The 15,487-nt window shown below is 39.3% G+C and overlaps 1 protein-coding gene across 1 annotated transcript; it reads right to left on the minus strand.

The window, feature by feature from the left end:
- Positions 1-150: 150 nt before the first annotated feature.
- LOC129377585 (bone morphogenetic protein 2-like) lies at positions 151-3,333 on the minus strand. Its single transcript, XM_055057636.1, has 5 exons — positions 3,078-3,333; positions 2,710-2,849; positions 1,988-2,104; positions 1,482-1,656; positions 151-1,407 (listed from the first exon to the last, which is right to left on the minus strand). Exons 1-5 carry the CDS (start codon positions 3,331-3,333, stop codon positions 1,010-1,012), a joined length of 1,086 nt encoding a protein of 361 aa, XP_054913611.1. The 3' UTR covers positions 151-1,009.
- Between the last annotated feature and the right edge of the window lie 12,154 nt (positions 3,334-15,487).

Here is a 15,487-nt window from a genome sequence, read left to right on the forward strand (position 1 = left end):
GACTCTACAATGCCACCTACTGTCCACATTCTGCAAAGACTCCAACTCTCCTGGAAATATACAAACTAAATACAAAACATGTTGGGAACTAAAACTATGCAGTAATAAATGTCTTTCCATGCAACATCAAATAAGATCTGTAGCAACCATAAGTCTTTGATCGCTGATTTATTTATTTTTAACTTAAAATGAACAAAAATACAAAGAACAAACAAACAGCCACTTCTTTAAAGTTATGCTGACAGGGAATTAGATTCTATAAACGACGTTTAAGTGCATAATATGATAAACATGAAGCTATTCATGCTCCTATCCTCTTCCTGTAGGCGTTCATGGCGAAAGATGGGTTAAACATTACAATGCAGTGCATCATAAAATATCAAACAATTTGATTAAAAAAAAAACTACATTTAAATAAATATCACAATATCGATGTCAGAACAGATATATGTTGATTCCTTACTATTTTGCGTTGGTCAGTCAGATAAAATCTCAATAAATTACCATAATGTTTGTGGGTGTAACAATTCTCAACTGTCAAACTGTAATTTCAATTGGAGATAACAGAACTATCATTATTTTATGCACGTTAAATAATAATCTGCATTGTTATCTAATCCCACTTCTCTTGGCAAACAGATAATACACATAAACATCAACTTTTTTAAAGTGTGAATAGAAAAGTTGTGTTGCCTCACTTCAATAACGCTTATTGATCAGTGAATACAGCGTCATGCTGTTTGTGCTGCTTCTTACCTTTTGACTTTAGTCGGCTCAGTTCTTGGTGTTTTTCTGCAGCAGCGAAGGAAAGCTTCCTTTGCTCTTCTCCAACTTTGACTGATTGATTGATCTAACGAGCCGTTTTCCACAACACCAGAGAATGTTTGGGTTAATAGCTAAGGAATCTTTTATTTCTTAAAATAAACCAATATTTAGACATATACAAGTAAACATGTTCTAACCAGCTCTAATCATGAGTTCTATAATCACATCTCAGAGCCGAACCGGGTCAGTGACAGCCGCAGCTGAGCGCCACCATGTCGTCATACTGCTTCAGGACCACGTTCTCCTCATCGTCAAAGTACAGCAAGCTGATGGACTGCAGTCTGTCGGGCACGCAGCAGGGGGCGCCCACGTCCTCCCCGGGCAGCTTGAGCGCGTGCATGATGGAGCGCACCGTGGCGTGGTTGGTGGCCCTCAGGCCCACGCCCAGCGGGAACGGGCACGAGCCCTTGCAGTGGTAGGCGTTGTAGCCGCGCGGAGAGATGATCCAACCCGACCAGCCGATCTCGTCGAAGTCCACGTAGAGGGGGACGCGCCGGCAGGACGGGGGGCGGCCGCGGGGAAGGAAGTCTGAGGACGCGCGTCTCCTCCTGCTGAGGTGGTCCAGAGGCTCAGAGGCTGCCGCTGGAGGAGGATGGAGACCGTTAGCGTGGCAATGGAGTTGAACTGTCTCAGGCTGTTGCCCCGTACTGACTCACCCAGGTATGACCGGTTCGCTTCAGTCCTCCCGTCGTCTGAGAAAACGACCAGGTAGGCGTTCGTGTCTGTCAACTGGAGCTGCTTGGATTCAGAGTTCATCCAGTCACCGGGGGGGAACGTCGTCACCACCAGGATGCCGTTGTTCTCCTGACTCTTCTGGATCCATTTAGACACCTGAGAATCACCAAAACAAGATTGGACTAAGTGAAAGCTGATTGGCTCCAAACTAGATATGCTATAAATCATTTCAGTGAAGGAGAGACGCTCCGATCCACTTTTTTCACTTCCGATTCCGATATCGGAGGTTTAGAATCGTCCAATACCGATCCTAGACAGAAAAACTGCACTGCACAGACTTGTTTTTTTCCCCCCAACATATAAATGTACTGATTTGATTTGCCCTGTTGGATCAGACACATCGTCACCGATCCCCGATCTACAGCTTTTGTCATTATCAAAGTTAATATCAGACCGGTGAATCTCTGCTGTGAACATTTTCTGTTACCAGCTGAGTGACATTGAAAACCTCCCATCCCTGTGTGTAGAGGGACACCAGCCTGGACGTGACGAGGTTTCCTCTCTGGACCTTCAGTCTGCTGTCTGGAACTTCGTATACGTCCACCTGGACCAGAAAACGCAGCAATGTTGGCTGACGAAAAACTTATGTCAAGGTGTTTTTCGGGGCTGCTCTGGCATAAATTATTGCATTTGCTCAGGTGTTCAGGAAGCCCTGGTTGCTATGACAGTAGAGGTGCAGTAAAAAAAAAAGAAATCTATTGATAATTGCTGTTCCTAAACCTGGGAATTTTGAATCGATTCAAATGTGTTTGCTGACGCTTCTTTTTCTTGTCTCACCTTTTCCTTCCACTTAACTTTCCATATTCAGCTATATTCAATAGACTATTAGTCCCGATGAGAAAGTTTGTTTTGAAAGTAAACTCTATGCAAGTATTAAACATGATTTTCTTTAAGCCCACATGACTTTTTAAAGTCTTTTAATTGCCTTGATGTCATATTCTGATTTTAAATGTCATGTTGTCATTACCTGTAAGCAAAAACAAGTAAAACATTTCTGTGAATCATAATCTCCAGAAACATTACTTCTCTGCACCACACTGGGACAAAGCATCAAAAGTTGATTTTTACACGTGTTGCATATTCAATAAAAGTTTGAAGTACATTCTGCAAATTCACCCAAGTCAAATAATGGGGACTTTTAAGAGTCACCTTGTAGAAGTGAGGCCCGTAGGAGTTCCCCAGGTAGAACTTGTGTTTCTTTCGGAACCAGCGGAATTCAGCTTTGATCATTTTCTCCTCTCTGCCCAGAGAGGACAAGTTAAAGAAGTGGATCCTCTGGCCGGTGTGTCCTGCAGACCACAGAATGCAGAAGAAACAAGATTGGCTGCATTTGCTCAAGAAAAACCAGTCAAACGGACTAATGTCCGTGTGCAATTGTTTCTTTCCCCGAAGATTTTACGCACTGACATCCGCACCTTTCGATGCAAAAAAAAAAAAAACCCTTCCTTATAAATAAACAAATGCACAATCTTTTTTTTTCTTGTAAGTCTATAAAATACAATAAAGTTTCCGCCCACCTTTATCCTGATAACTGCGCACCGTGTTCCCCTCCAGAATCTCCTTCTGGCTCCTGTGCGCCCCGTCGGCCACGGACACGGCGTCGAACAGGTCCAGCATGAACTGCGGCGCCTTCTTGCGCGGAGGGAACGCAGGGGCCCGGGGGAAGTCCTTCAGCTCGAAGGGCGCCTCGTCCGGAGCCCCGCCGGGCACGCAGCTCAGGTGGAGGGCGGCGAGCAGGAGGCAGAGGGAGACGCGCAGAGCTCCGGCTGGCATCGTTCACACACAGTGGACTGAGGACCGGCACCTGCGCCGCCTGGGGAGGACGGGTCAGGAGGACAGGAGGGAGAGAGAGGGGACAGGGTGGGGGGACAGGCTGGGGAGACGGGCTGCCCCTGTCTTCAGAATTTGGTCCTGATTGATGACAGAAGAGGAAAGACAAAGAGAAGGTGAAAACGAGCCGAGAGTCAACTAAGATAAAAATTAATAAATAGACAAATGACTAATTTTCCGTTAATCTCTACGTAGTTTGACCTTTTCAACCAGTTCCTACACTGCAAAACTCAATTTTGGAGCAAATTAAATATAAGCCAGTAGAATTATTAGACCTCATTCCTGCTTATTTATTTGAGTAACTGTAGCCAAACACAAAATGTTCCTTATTTGTACAGTGAATATTGAAACAATTCAGTGTAATTGATCTGAATTATTTTTTTTCATTTATAGTGTGAAGGTTTGTTCTCTTGGTTTTCACGCTGCAGAAACACATTTTACAGGGCATTAAATATGCAATAACGAGCTATAATCAAGCCTATTAGTTTGCACATTAATGTTCAGACATAAATATATTTCCTTAGTAATGCTGTTAGTGGGTTAGGTCAACATAATTCCAGATAATCCAACTTGTTTAAATCAGGCGCGTTACGTTGAGCTTTAAACATTTTGCAGAACAATTACATTTTTCCTTCATAATTATGTAGTTTGGAGTCTACATTTGTATGTTGTTCAAATGATTTTGGAGGATATTGAATATTGAACTTAAGCAATCTGGCTTTAAAATGCAGCGTTCAAAACAGCAACGTTAGGCGAGCATAAACATTCAGATTAGGATTTGATGGAAGCCGTTCTGAATGTTTTTATGAATTAATATGTCAACACGTGGCTGAGGAAGATTCTGTGAAGAAGAATGAAAGCCCGTGTCTGGCTGTCAGCTAGCTAGCAACAGAGCTAATGCCACGGGCAAATTTAAACAGACTTCATTCGTGTCGATTAAAAGTTCAAGGGAGTGCAGAGAACACGAGAATAATAATGAATCTTCCATAAAACTGTCAGGAATTAAATTTTGTTCAGAAACTTCGCTTTAAAAATGTTAATGTATGTGTGTCTGATTTGGTAATTATTCAGTTTTTTCCCCTGAAATACCATGTATGTTGCAAACAGTGCAGAAGTCCTGACAGATTTAAAACTGTCCATGTTCTGCAGACTTTCAGTCCACGTCAGAACAAATGTCACAGATTAGGCGTTACTACTTTAACGTGATGCATAAACTTGTCGCGTTGTGATGTTTTGTTGCTGTTCCTCCTCTTCATGCGTTTCTCCGGCCCAGTTTCCTGTTATCAGCATCAGGCCAGTCGCAAGAGAGCAAACGAACGGCGGAGCAGTGACGCACATGAGGCGCGTTTTCAAAAGCCACCTGTTAATGCTCACTTTTCCACAAAACCCGAGCCATGGTCAACATGGCCGCCCCTCCTCCCACACCCCCTACCCTGCTACTATTTGAACAGGGACTTATCAGAATGACGGGTTTATTGCCTCCCCCTCTTAAGTCGATTCCGAGATCATCTCTGATCAATCAGTCATAAAAGGGATCAAATTCCCAAGAGCATCAGGCTGATCAGTCATCAAATCCACGATGATCCCCTCATTTAGGGGCCGTCGCTCATGTTTGGGGTCCCTTTCCTTTATCGCCTCAGAAGCAAGCGCATGTCAGGTCGCTGAGCTGCAGGATAGATTATGGTCATAAACTCTGCAAACAAGGCGGCGGCCCACAGGAGGTCAGGTGATGATTGGATTTGTCTGCAACAAAAGCCGTTTTTGTGCAGCATAAGATTCTTTTTGTTGTGGAAATGACAGGTTGCAACTGCATACAAAGAGCCAAATGATGGAACTTTTGTAGGAAGCATTAACAAGAAATGTTAATGCATCTTATCGAGAGTTTTTGGACAGTATGGTTTTAAGATTGCATGCAAAACAGCATGTTTGATGGAACTGTGATCACCCTGAACGCACCGTGAGACATGGTGTTGGAAGTACCATCTGTTGGGGATGTTGAGCGCCCCCAAGGCATTTCAAAATGCTTCACATCATAAAAACACAAAGTCATAGGACACACAGTTGTCAACATTACATTTTGCACATCAGATTATTGATTAATGTTTCATGATTAGGTTTCAAAAACAACTCCAATGGAGTTATGTTCCATGTAAACGTGAAGAAAACAATGTAGATATAAATATCGATACAAATATCTCCAATCATATTTCACACCGAAATCCATTCCAGAAAGTCCAGCTGAGTTATGAATCAGAGAGATGGTGGAGCTGCATTAACTTTTCCAGGTTTCTCCGTGTGTGTGTGTGTGTGTGTGTGTGTGTGTGTGTGTTCAACATGTGAATGAAAATCACCTTGAAACTGGATCAATTCTAATAAAATTCATCCTAACATGCATTATACATCATGCGTTCCTTACATAACCTGAAAAATATTTTTAAGTATCTCTTTACACTCCTTTAGCCATCAAATTGAACATGAATGTTTTTGCCTTATTTGTAGATATTTTTTTGATTTAGATGAATGCAATTCTACCTTTTTGCCACTAGGTGGAGCCATTTACTTGGGTATAAACACGAACCAAATTTTTTATTTCCTCTGAATAATTTATTCAGTTTGCAGTTTGTCATATTATGCCATTAATATGAATAATTTAGGAGTAGAGAATAAATATTTGCAAGGATTTTCAAGTTGGATTCTGAGACCCTGAATGCTTTAAAAAACGTTTCTCCTTACTCTGATGAATATGAACGTGCAAACTTCATCTTGCAACAAGAGAAATGTGCTGATAAGTCCAAGTCAGCTGTAGGAGTGGATCCCGTTGCCGTCTGTGTTCTCTTCTCTCCGCCTTCACCCCTGGCCGCCTGGCTCCACATCTGACGGCGGTGCCCATGTGTTAATGACTTCACCTCGTGTTAAACACCTCCCCAGATGTAATTAGACACACATGGAAGGCATTCGCTGCAAATGCTGGAAGCTCCTGCAACTCTGCCCCGGTGAATAATGAAGAGGTTTACAGGCATCTCCAAAGTGGAAACACATGACCTGAAGTCCGTCACAATGCAGCGCGCTTCCTTTTCTCCTGGCCTACCTACCGCCTCCAGCCTCAGGCTGGAGGGGTTGATCTGATTGTCTTTGTGTCTAAAATGTTCTACGTAGCTTGGATTTTCCATCTTTCATTGATCTGATTATAATGGAACTAAATTAATAAATACACACTCCTAATGTTCTAACCATGTTTCCAATGATACTGAGTCCTATGTAGTTATGGGCAGGTTATTGATATCAAGGCGTGCCAAGGTTTAAGTCATTATAATGATATACCACATAATGTTCTGGGGTTTCCAGACTTTTACCTGACGCTAAGAAGCACAAAGCAACAATATTGCACATAAAGACAGACTGTGGAAGAACCACAGTGCTGGTTCTGTTGGACCTCAGCTCAGCATCTGACACTGATGACCATGACATATTGTTGAAATGTTGGCTTGACGATACACTCAGACTCGTTGCCATAGCAACTGACAACAAGGCAGCTTTATGCATCAGGATTCAGCACCAAAAACACTCAAACGTTATCCTACATAGAACAGGACATTCAGTTACAGTTTGGCGTTTTTGTGCTTGATGTGTATTTTGCTTTTATTAGTAAGTGATCACTGTGGTGGATTAGCCACCACTATTAGCCATCGCTAACACACAGATTAGCTGATTTAAAGACCTGCTTTACTGATGATCTGTCCAAAACACACCTTCTTCCACAGCACATCTATTTGTTAAGTTTGCCAAAGTCAAGAATAATTGATCTACTAAATTCCCCCTCACTATTTTCTTTCTCAGTTAAAACTTATTTCTCACCTTGTTATCTAGTCTTGGTGTGGACAGTTCATAGCAAAACACTGAATCCCTTTTTATATGAGCTTACATTTAAGTCTAACGGGGAAAAGGGGGCAGGAACTGCCTGGGTGACATCATGCTGCAAGGGATCTGTAGTTTAAAACAACATTGGAGCTCATTTAAGAATATTGTGATATATATCGTGTATCGTGAGACAGAAAAAAATACATCAGAATATTAGATTTTTCTCACGTCCCCCAGCCCTTGCTGACAGTGTCAAAAACTGCACTGAGGTCCAAAAGAACCAGCACTGTGGTTCTCCCACAGCCCGTATTGATGTGGATATCTATGAACACTTTTACAAGCACAATCTCTGCGTTGTGGTGAGCATAAAATCCAGACTGGACGGAGTCAAAGCATTTGGTTATTGTTGGGAAGCTATTTAATTGTTTAAGCACAACTTTTTCAATAACGTTGCTGATGAATGGGAGGTTGGAGATCGACCTTTAATTATGCAGTTGTGATTTGTCCACTTCAGGCTGTTGACCTGTGAGCCTTTGTTAGCACAGATGTTTCACTGCTATATGGAACTATTCAAAACTTCAGCGGTGCAGGTTTAATAAAGCACAAACATCAAATGCACCAATCCAGTTTTTTACTTCTGATACCGATATCTCAAGTTTAGTATCCGATACGGAAAAAAAACATTGCTGAATTAACTTAAAATGTTTCTGTCTTTCTTTTAAAAAAGAAAAAAAAAGAAAAAGAAAACAGGCATAAATGTGCACATTTACTTCATTACTGCAGCTGTACACATAAATACACTAACAGCTTCACAAGCTTGGTCAAACATGTGAAAACGACTTAAATTTGTTTGGTCAGTGCAATTATATGGACGTATAAACAGCCCATGTAAAACTCGAATAAAGAAACTGACAGACTAAAACAGTAGAGTGACTCGCTTGGTCAAACATGAAAAAAAAAATCAACTACAAAAACCCTTCTTTCAAGTGGTTCAAAAACCATTAGAAATTCCAAGTATAGACTAGATTTGCCCTTAAGGATTAGACACATTGTCACCAATACCGGATCTATAATTTTGTCAATATAGGGACCGATACAAATATCAATATCTGCTCAGTGCATCTCTAAATAAGACCACTTAAGTCATCCTTTTCTATGATGATCTCCCAGAGTTCTGCCCATCTCTGTGTGACTAAGACCAAGCAGACTGTGTCCTCACTGATTTGTGAGTTGTTGGAGTTCATTCATTTTTGTCTCTGTGCACCACCCAGGTCCATTAACCAGTTTCAGAACCCGACCAGAATCCCTCAGTGTAAATTACCTTGAGAAATAATGAGATTTGGTTAAGTATAAAAACAAGTTTTAATGCCGAAAAATAATCAAATGTTACAAGCCATACATGTCATATAAATGGAACAGATACAGTTACATTTACCGTCCAGCGCCGGGCCACACTTAGCTCACCTTAGGGATGAAACCAAGACTGCAGCGTGAGTTTATCTTTTATTCTTCTCCGCAATCTCTAAAGGGTAGTCTAATCAGTTTCTGTCTGTTTACGTATGACTGGCAGTAGTCACACTTAAACATGGTTATGTAAGCTGCAGCGTGTGTGTAAGCATAGAGAAGAGGATAAAAGATAGAGGAATACACAAAATCCATAACAAATTAAAAGTGTGATCATTTGCCTCTTTAGCAGTCATGTTAAAACTGTCCTTAGCTATTTCTTGATACACGGTCCTATAAATCTTATTCCATATATGTAGAAACATGTTTAGTATTTTTAGTTTTCGTCTCAACATGTTTTTCTGACAGGTAAAGAGTTACTACTAGTCACGACTACATTCAAACACAAAAGTTCCAGCAGGTATTTTACATTTTAGATCACATCTTTACTTTGTAATTGTTGATGTGTTTAATTTGCATTTCTTGTTTTGATCTGTACAATGTTCTGGAGTCCTCCAAATGAATTCTGTTATCAGTACTATCTCGTCAGTTCCTATTTCAAGTAAAAACATAGCTGTTATTTTTTTTGCATCCTTCGTTTTTTTGTAAAAACAGATATTTCTTCCTAAATCATCTTTCATAAAAGGTAGTGATGCTCTTTTTTTCTGTTTCTGTTTTTGTTCTTAGCAAAATTACTTTTGGCAAAAAAATGACTTGGGGCATTATTTTAGGAAGGTAATAACATCATGCAGAGTTCCAATCCAAATCCCTATTTGAGGTTTTTGAGATCATTTTTCATTCGTTTCAGCTGGTGATCAATTCTCTTGCAATGGTCAATCGCCTTAGCAAAGAGTTCAGCTTTATCTTTTGGTGGCATTTGACTCATTTGCCGCAGCAGCTCCAGTAAACTGTTGATTCTTGAGAGAGCTGTTTCTACCTGCGGTTCGACTGCTACATTCATTAAAGGCAAACGTCTGTCTGTTGTTTGTGCCAGTGTCTGAATTTCCTCCAGGGCTTTCTTCTGTGGTTCAATTATCATGTTGAACTCATTAATCAGTCTTTCTGCAGTCACTGCATTTTCTCTCTGTCTCCTCAGTAAGTTCTCTCTCTCAGTACATGCGTGGTCAGAAACTTCCACTCCGATTACAGTTACAACAATTGAGACAATGGCAGCTGTAAGTCCCAAGCTCAGTTTCTCCATTTTGTCGCCTTCCTCAAACACTATTTGTGCTGCTGCTCCTAATCCTATTCCCGTGCCGAATCGTCTAAGTGCAGCCCCACACACAGCGAGAAAAGTATTTTTATTGAGCTCTACATTAACTTTGTCCCACATCCTTCTTAACTCATTTAGAATATCTTCCATTCTTGGCTCATTTGTCTCTTGATGTGTGATGAGTAAATGGTGATTTTCAGAGATTTTAGCAAACACGTCATCTCTACTCATTATTATCCTAGCTTGTGTGAACTTGAGATTTTGTAAATTTACTTTTGTCCTTATGATTTGATTATTTTTCCCTTTGGGTGTTTTATTCTCAGACTCAGTCCCCTCCAAAATGAAACCTTCTGTTGTTCAAGAGGTTCAAGCCTTTGGATTGTACGAGAAAGAAAGGTTCGACAGGAAGTGTGTACTTCAGAGATTTTGTTGTCCACGTCTGTAAATGGATGTGAAATAATCGTTAGTTATATTATTTTCCAGATCAATTTTCTGTAAGAAAATTAAAGGACCCACCTGAAGAATAGAGTTCCTGTAAACAGTCTTTACTGATGCAAAGCTCGTGTGTTTCTCTGTGAAAGACGGAGATAGTATTACATTAATCTGTATCCTTAGACATTTTGAACATATATATATTTATCCTGTTTAATAGTTTCTTTGCTTTAGAACTTACTAATTTTTAAAATCCATTGGATGGGAATGTGGGGAGAATGGAAACCTAGGAGTAAGTACTCAAAAATGTTCTACTTTTGAAAATATTTACAAATTAATTTTTTTCTTTTTAATTGTCAAAACTAATTTGGTTTTTTGTTTTTTTACTTTTGAAACTCAATTTTCACATTTTGTCTGGAAACTTTCTGAGCTTCTTAATTTTCGACAAGGAATGTTTATTAGTAATTTATTTAGAATGTCAAAAGATGATAAGAACTTACTTAAGGAGCTAAATTTGTTGGAGAACTCAGCGTACCAAGCAGCAAAAACAGGCAACCTGTATTGATTGAAAAGATGTCTTACATTTTATGAAAAGAACATTTGGACTGAATTTCACCAGTTTGAATCAAAAAAGAAAGCCAGTGTAGCAAAAATTACCTGGAGTTGCAGTCATCAGATCACTGTACACAGTATTACATATATATTAATATGTATATATATATATATATACAGGCACATGAAAGGATTCCTCCCCAAACACAGACTGGCAGCCACTCCCACTGGAAACAGGTCAAAGTGAATCAAAACGTATAAAACCAGTTGGTCAGTTATTTATCCCATTAAGGCCTTTGACTCTTTACCAATAACAAAAGACAATTGAACATAAACTGCTGTCATTGTAAACTGGTGACCATTTTAAGTTTTACAATGAAATGGTAAACTGAAACATCTGCTGATTTCAAAGTAAGAATGAAGAAATAAAGAAAACTTATGTACTGATTACTTAGTGATTGACTAAAGTACAATAGTTTCACCAATGATTTATATGCTTTGGTAATTGTTGGCATTTCAAAAGGAATAATAGTTTTACTTTCAGTTTCTTCTATGGATTTTAGAAAAAAACAAAACAAAGAAAAAACAGTGCACACCAAAAACAAAAGTCCAGAGCAGACAAGACCTAAAAGGTTTGTTTAGTTTATATATATATTTTCAATCAAGCTAAGTTTTAGTTTCCTTACCTATAGTAAAGAAGTGTTCATATATTACTGGAAACTAATTGGAAACCAAATAAGTGTTCAGAGTGGTGGAAACTAACAAGCTAGTCAAATGTACGCTTCCATTTCAATTCTGTAACTATGTGCTATTAACATTATGCTTAGACTAATGGAAAGATGAATGTTTACTATCGCTTAAATGGAAATAACTATAAGAAATAATTACTTAGGAAATAAAACAATAAATCAACTTTTTTTTAGTTCATATTCATTTTTCTGAACCACACTTTACTGTTATGTAATATGCTAAACACTTTCACTTTGGTCAGTCTTCCCAGAAGTCATGTGGTTTCACCTAAGAGGGTTTGTCATGTTGCTAATGTCAGTCCTCAAAACAATGGACCTGATTTACCTGATATGGGTGAAACAATGGCTTTAATCCTGTTATTTGCCTGTTGAGGTTGGACCTGAGCTTCAGTTATTCACACTCCCAAATGAAGGGATTTAGAGTTTCCAGTTGTACTTTTAGACGTTGTTTGAAATGCCTACCGACTTGCTTGTGGGTTTAATGAGTTTTTGGTTTTAAAGACTTTATTTTCACCAATATGCAAATTAGTTCTTGCACATATTCACTATTTATTTACATTACATCATGCACTTCCCTGTTGTGCGAAGAGTTTCCTTTGCCGGTGGTTTGAGTTCATTTCTTCATGACAGACTAATTTTAGCTTATGTACTGGAATTGGTGCTCTGATTCAACTTAAGTATTCTTATACTCTGCAGTATTGTTACATAAGTCAAATGATGACGCAAATTCTGATGCCCTGTGGGAGGCACAACACTGCCCAGTAGAAAGGTTTTTCTCACATTCTAAATGCCGCAGCGTCACCTGTCTATCAATCCAGTGAGTTTGACAGCAACTGACCAATCAGCGGTTATAATTTGTCCCAACATAAACACTCCTTACCTGTAGGAGTAATGATAAACCCGACTAAATGTTGGCTTCACTGTCGCAAATGTACTGCAGTCATAGAGGTTTGTGGAAAATAGTCAAGAAAAAAAATGGTTAAATGTTTTCAATGCACTTAAGACACTCTTTACTCTTTACACAAAGGGAAAGAGTTTATTCTGTTTCCAAAATGCATCTGCAGTCCGGAAAACTCTAAGAAATGGATAAATGCCTGCAGCCAACTTTATGATACCACAGAGACAGACTGCACAAGTTTACTGGTTAAATCCAAGATCGATAAAGTGGCTACTTTATGCAATTTCTATGTAAAGGCAAAAATGCCTCACTAGATGACTTTGGTAATGCAGTATGCTTCCCTACCTTCACCTAATCACCTTGTTTGTTGTTTGGAAGTTTACTTTGCCTTGGCATCACGTCAATTATGAGATGAACAGCCTTAACATTGAAGTCTCTGTCAGGTGAAACTAATGGCTGACGTTCTGAAAACTTCCCTGACATTTAGTTTTCTTTTTCCAAACTTTTTCTCAGTCTTTCTTACAAGGTTCCACTCCTCTTCCTCTAGTAGCTGTCTGTCAGCAAACTCAGCCACTAGCTAAATCTTTCAAAGTTAATAAAGGATCGCAGGAGGATTTTGGGTACTGTTCTTTCCTCTAGTTGGTTGCCGTATGCAAGAGTTTAAAAACTGATCCGGTGAAGTTTTAAAAGGACATAAACATCATAAAGAGTATGCAATGAAGTTGAATTTCTTACCAATTTGGTAAAAACACGCTTCAAATGGACAACGATGGTTGCTTTCTTAACCTTTATTCATTATTAAAGCATAATCCAGTGAAACAAAAGTGACTAATAAAAGCAGAATACATCATGACGGGTCAGACTCCGCTGACGACAGAACACAATTATCACATTAGCAGATTGCAAAAATTATAAAGTTCAGCTACATTATGAAAATAGATTATACCAAGCTGTCCCAAGCAGGAAGGTAGATTTGATTCGAGACACCTCTTTTCTTTCCTGACTAATAAAAAACAATTAATCAAACTTAAAGCTTTGTTTCATTGTTGTGGCAAAGATTAAAACTGATTTTTTTTTCTGGAGATTTATTTTTATATTTACATTTTCCATAGAATTACCCCTCAGGTTTGGACATAGTCATTGTCATTCCTCTCATTTTGAGTCAATGAAGCCAGAGAGTGAAGTGTCTTCAGGTGTCCGGTCATTGTTCAAATTCTCTGAGGACATTCCTCATTTTGCTGAGCTCCTCACAGGTTTTCTCACTCTGACCGACTAACTGGGTATAAATGAGCTCGGCTCTGTTACGCTCAGCCTTTTCACGCATTCGTTGAAGAACATCCATGAACCCATCAATTTCTGAGAGAGTTTTATCTGGTCCAGCTGTTGTTTTCAATACGACTGATTTCTCATTTATCTCACCCAGCACGTTCCTTATCTCCATCAGGACATTCTTCTGCAATTCAATGAGATGCTTGAGTTTTTCACATAGTGTGTCTACAAGATCCAACATTTCTCTCTGTTTCTCCAGCATCGCTGAGTTTGCATCAGCAGCGCCTCTGAATCCCTGATAGGTTACAGCATTTGATGCAAGTATAGCTGGAACTCCAATGACTAGCTTCTGAGCTTTGTCGGCTTCTCCAAGTAAAACTGCTCCAAACGCAGCCGCTCCCAGTCCAACCCCAAGTGCTCCAACTCCTCTTCTGATCAGGTTTTTTTTATCACTGTCATCGTGCAGCTCTTTCATTCTGTCAGCTGTTTTTTTCAGCTCCTGCACAATATCAGTCAGCCCTGACCTATTTTCGTCATATTGATCAATGAACGTCTTTGCAATTTTACATAGTTTCTTTAAAAGGACAGGGACATTTGCTGCCTGTCTTCTTTCCATCGCTCCCAGGTCAAGGAACTAGGGGTTAGTTTGGGTTTTCTGAAAGTCTGAAATTTGAAAACAAGCCAGATATTAGTCAGTAAGTACTTTAGAATACATGCTCATAAATTAGAATTTGATGGAAAAATTACTTAACTAACTGAATTAACCAGGTGACAAACACAATTTATATTAAAATCAGACTCTTTTCAAGACCTTGTTTCCTTTATGGGAGTAACACTATGTGTTCTCCAGAAACATAGTGCCATTTTGTAGCACAATCAAATAAATGTTACTTTCACTTGTTATAAGATGCTACATCTATCATGACTTTGTAATTCAATGCTTTGAAATTGGTCCGCTGTCTCTTTAAGAAACTCCTGCTCTTTCTGTAACATCACCTTTAGGAAGTCATCACAACATGGCTCCTCTATTGACCCTTTAATAGAGAGTTAAAATCAGCTTTGAACTCAGCAGATGCTCAGTTCCACCAGGTGTTTGCTAATTGCTGCTAATAGTCTGAAGAAGCTGAGTCACAGGGGAGGGGAGCTCTGTGAGTCAGAAGCTTGGAAACTTTATCTTTGAGGAGGAGCTGCGCCTTGAAGGCAGGGCCAGAACCACCCCGGCATTTTTGCACAGCTGAACGTTTGCCATTGGAGTTGAAAGGATTTCTTAAACATGCATAAAAAAGTGAAGGCAAGACATGAAGTATGTTTTCTATGATGGAATAAGATTATAACTTTAAGTAAAGTAAGAATTTTTTTACATACTTCTGCCGTTTTTTTTTTTTGTTTTTTTTTGCTCTCTGCAAATCAAATGTTACGTCGAACATTTGAATATTACATCTGACAAACAAATAAATCAAAACTGCATTATGCTTCATTTCAGAGGTATGTTGCTTTAATCCGTCTTTTATGTTTTCCCAAACTCTGTTTGAGTTTGAAGTGTCCATTCCACGCTCTGGATGCTCTGGGTGAAGTGTGTCTTAAGTGCACTGACAACATTTAACCATTTTTCAGACTATTTTCCACCAATCTCTATGACTGTAGTGTTTTTATAATGATGATCCAGACATTTCAGAGAAAGAA

The sequence above is a fragment of the Poeciliopsis prolifica genome, unplaced genomic scaffold (genome assembly GCF_027474105.1).
Source record: "Poeciliopsis prolifica strain line A6 unplaced genomic scaffold, Auburn_PproV2 SCAFFOLD048, whole genome shotgun sequence".
In the NCBI taxonomy this organism is placed as follows: domain Eukaryota; kingdom Metazoa; phylum Chordata; class Actinopteri; order Cyprinodontiformes; family Poeciliidae; genus Poeciliopsis; species Poeciliopsis prolifica.

Bases quoted from the DNA above. Each gene is read 5' to 3' on its own strand.
- LOC129377585 (XM_055057636.1), bottom strand. From the start codon at position 3,333: ATGCCAGCCGGAGCTCTGCGCGTCTCCCTCTGCCTCCTGCTCGCCGCC. The intron at 1,657-1,987 runs GTAACAGAAAAT...GGTGATTCTCAG, and splicing joins TTTTCAATGTCACTCAGCTG to GTGTCTAAATGGATCCAGAA. The intron at 1,408-1,481 runs GTGAGTCAGTAC...ATCCTCCTCCAG, and splicing joins AGCGAACCGGTCATACCTGG to CGGCAGCCTCTGAGCCTCTG.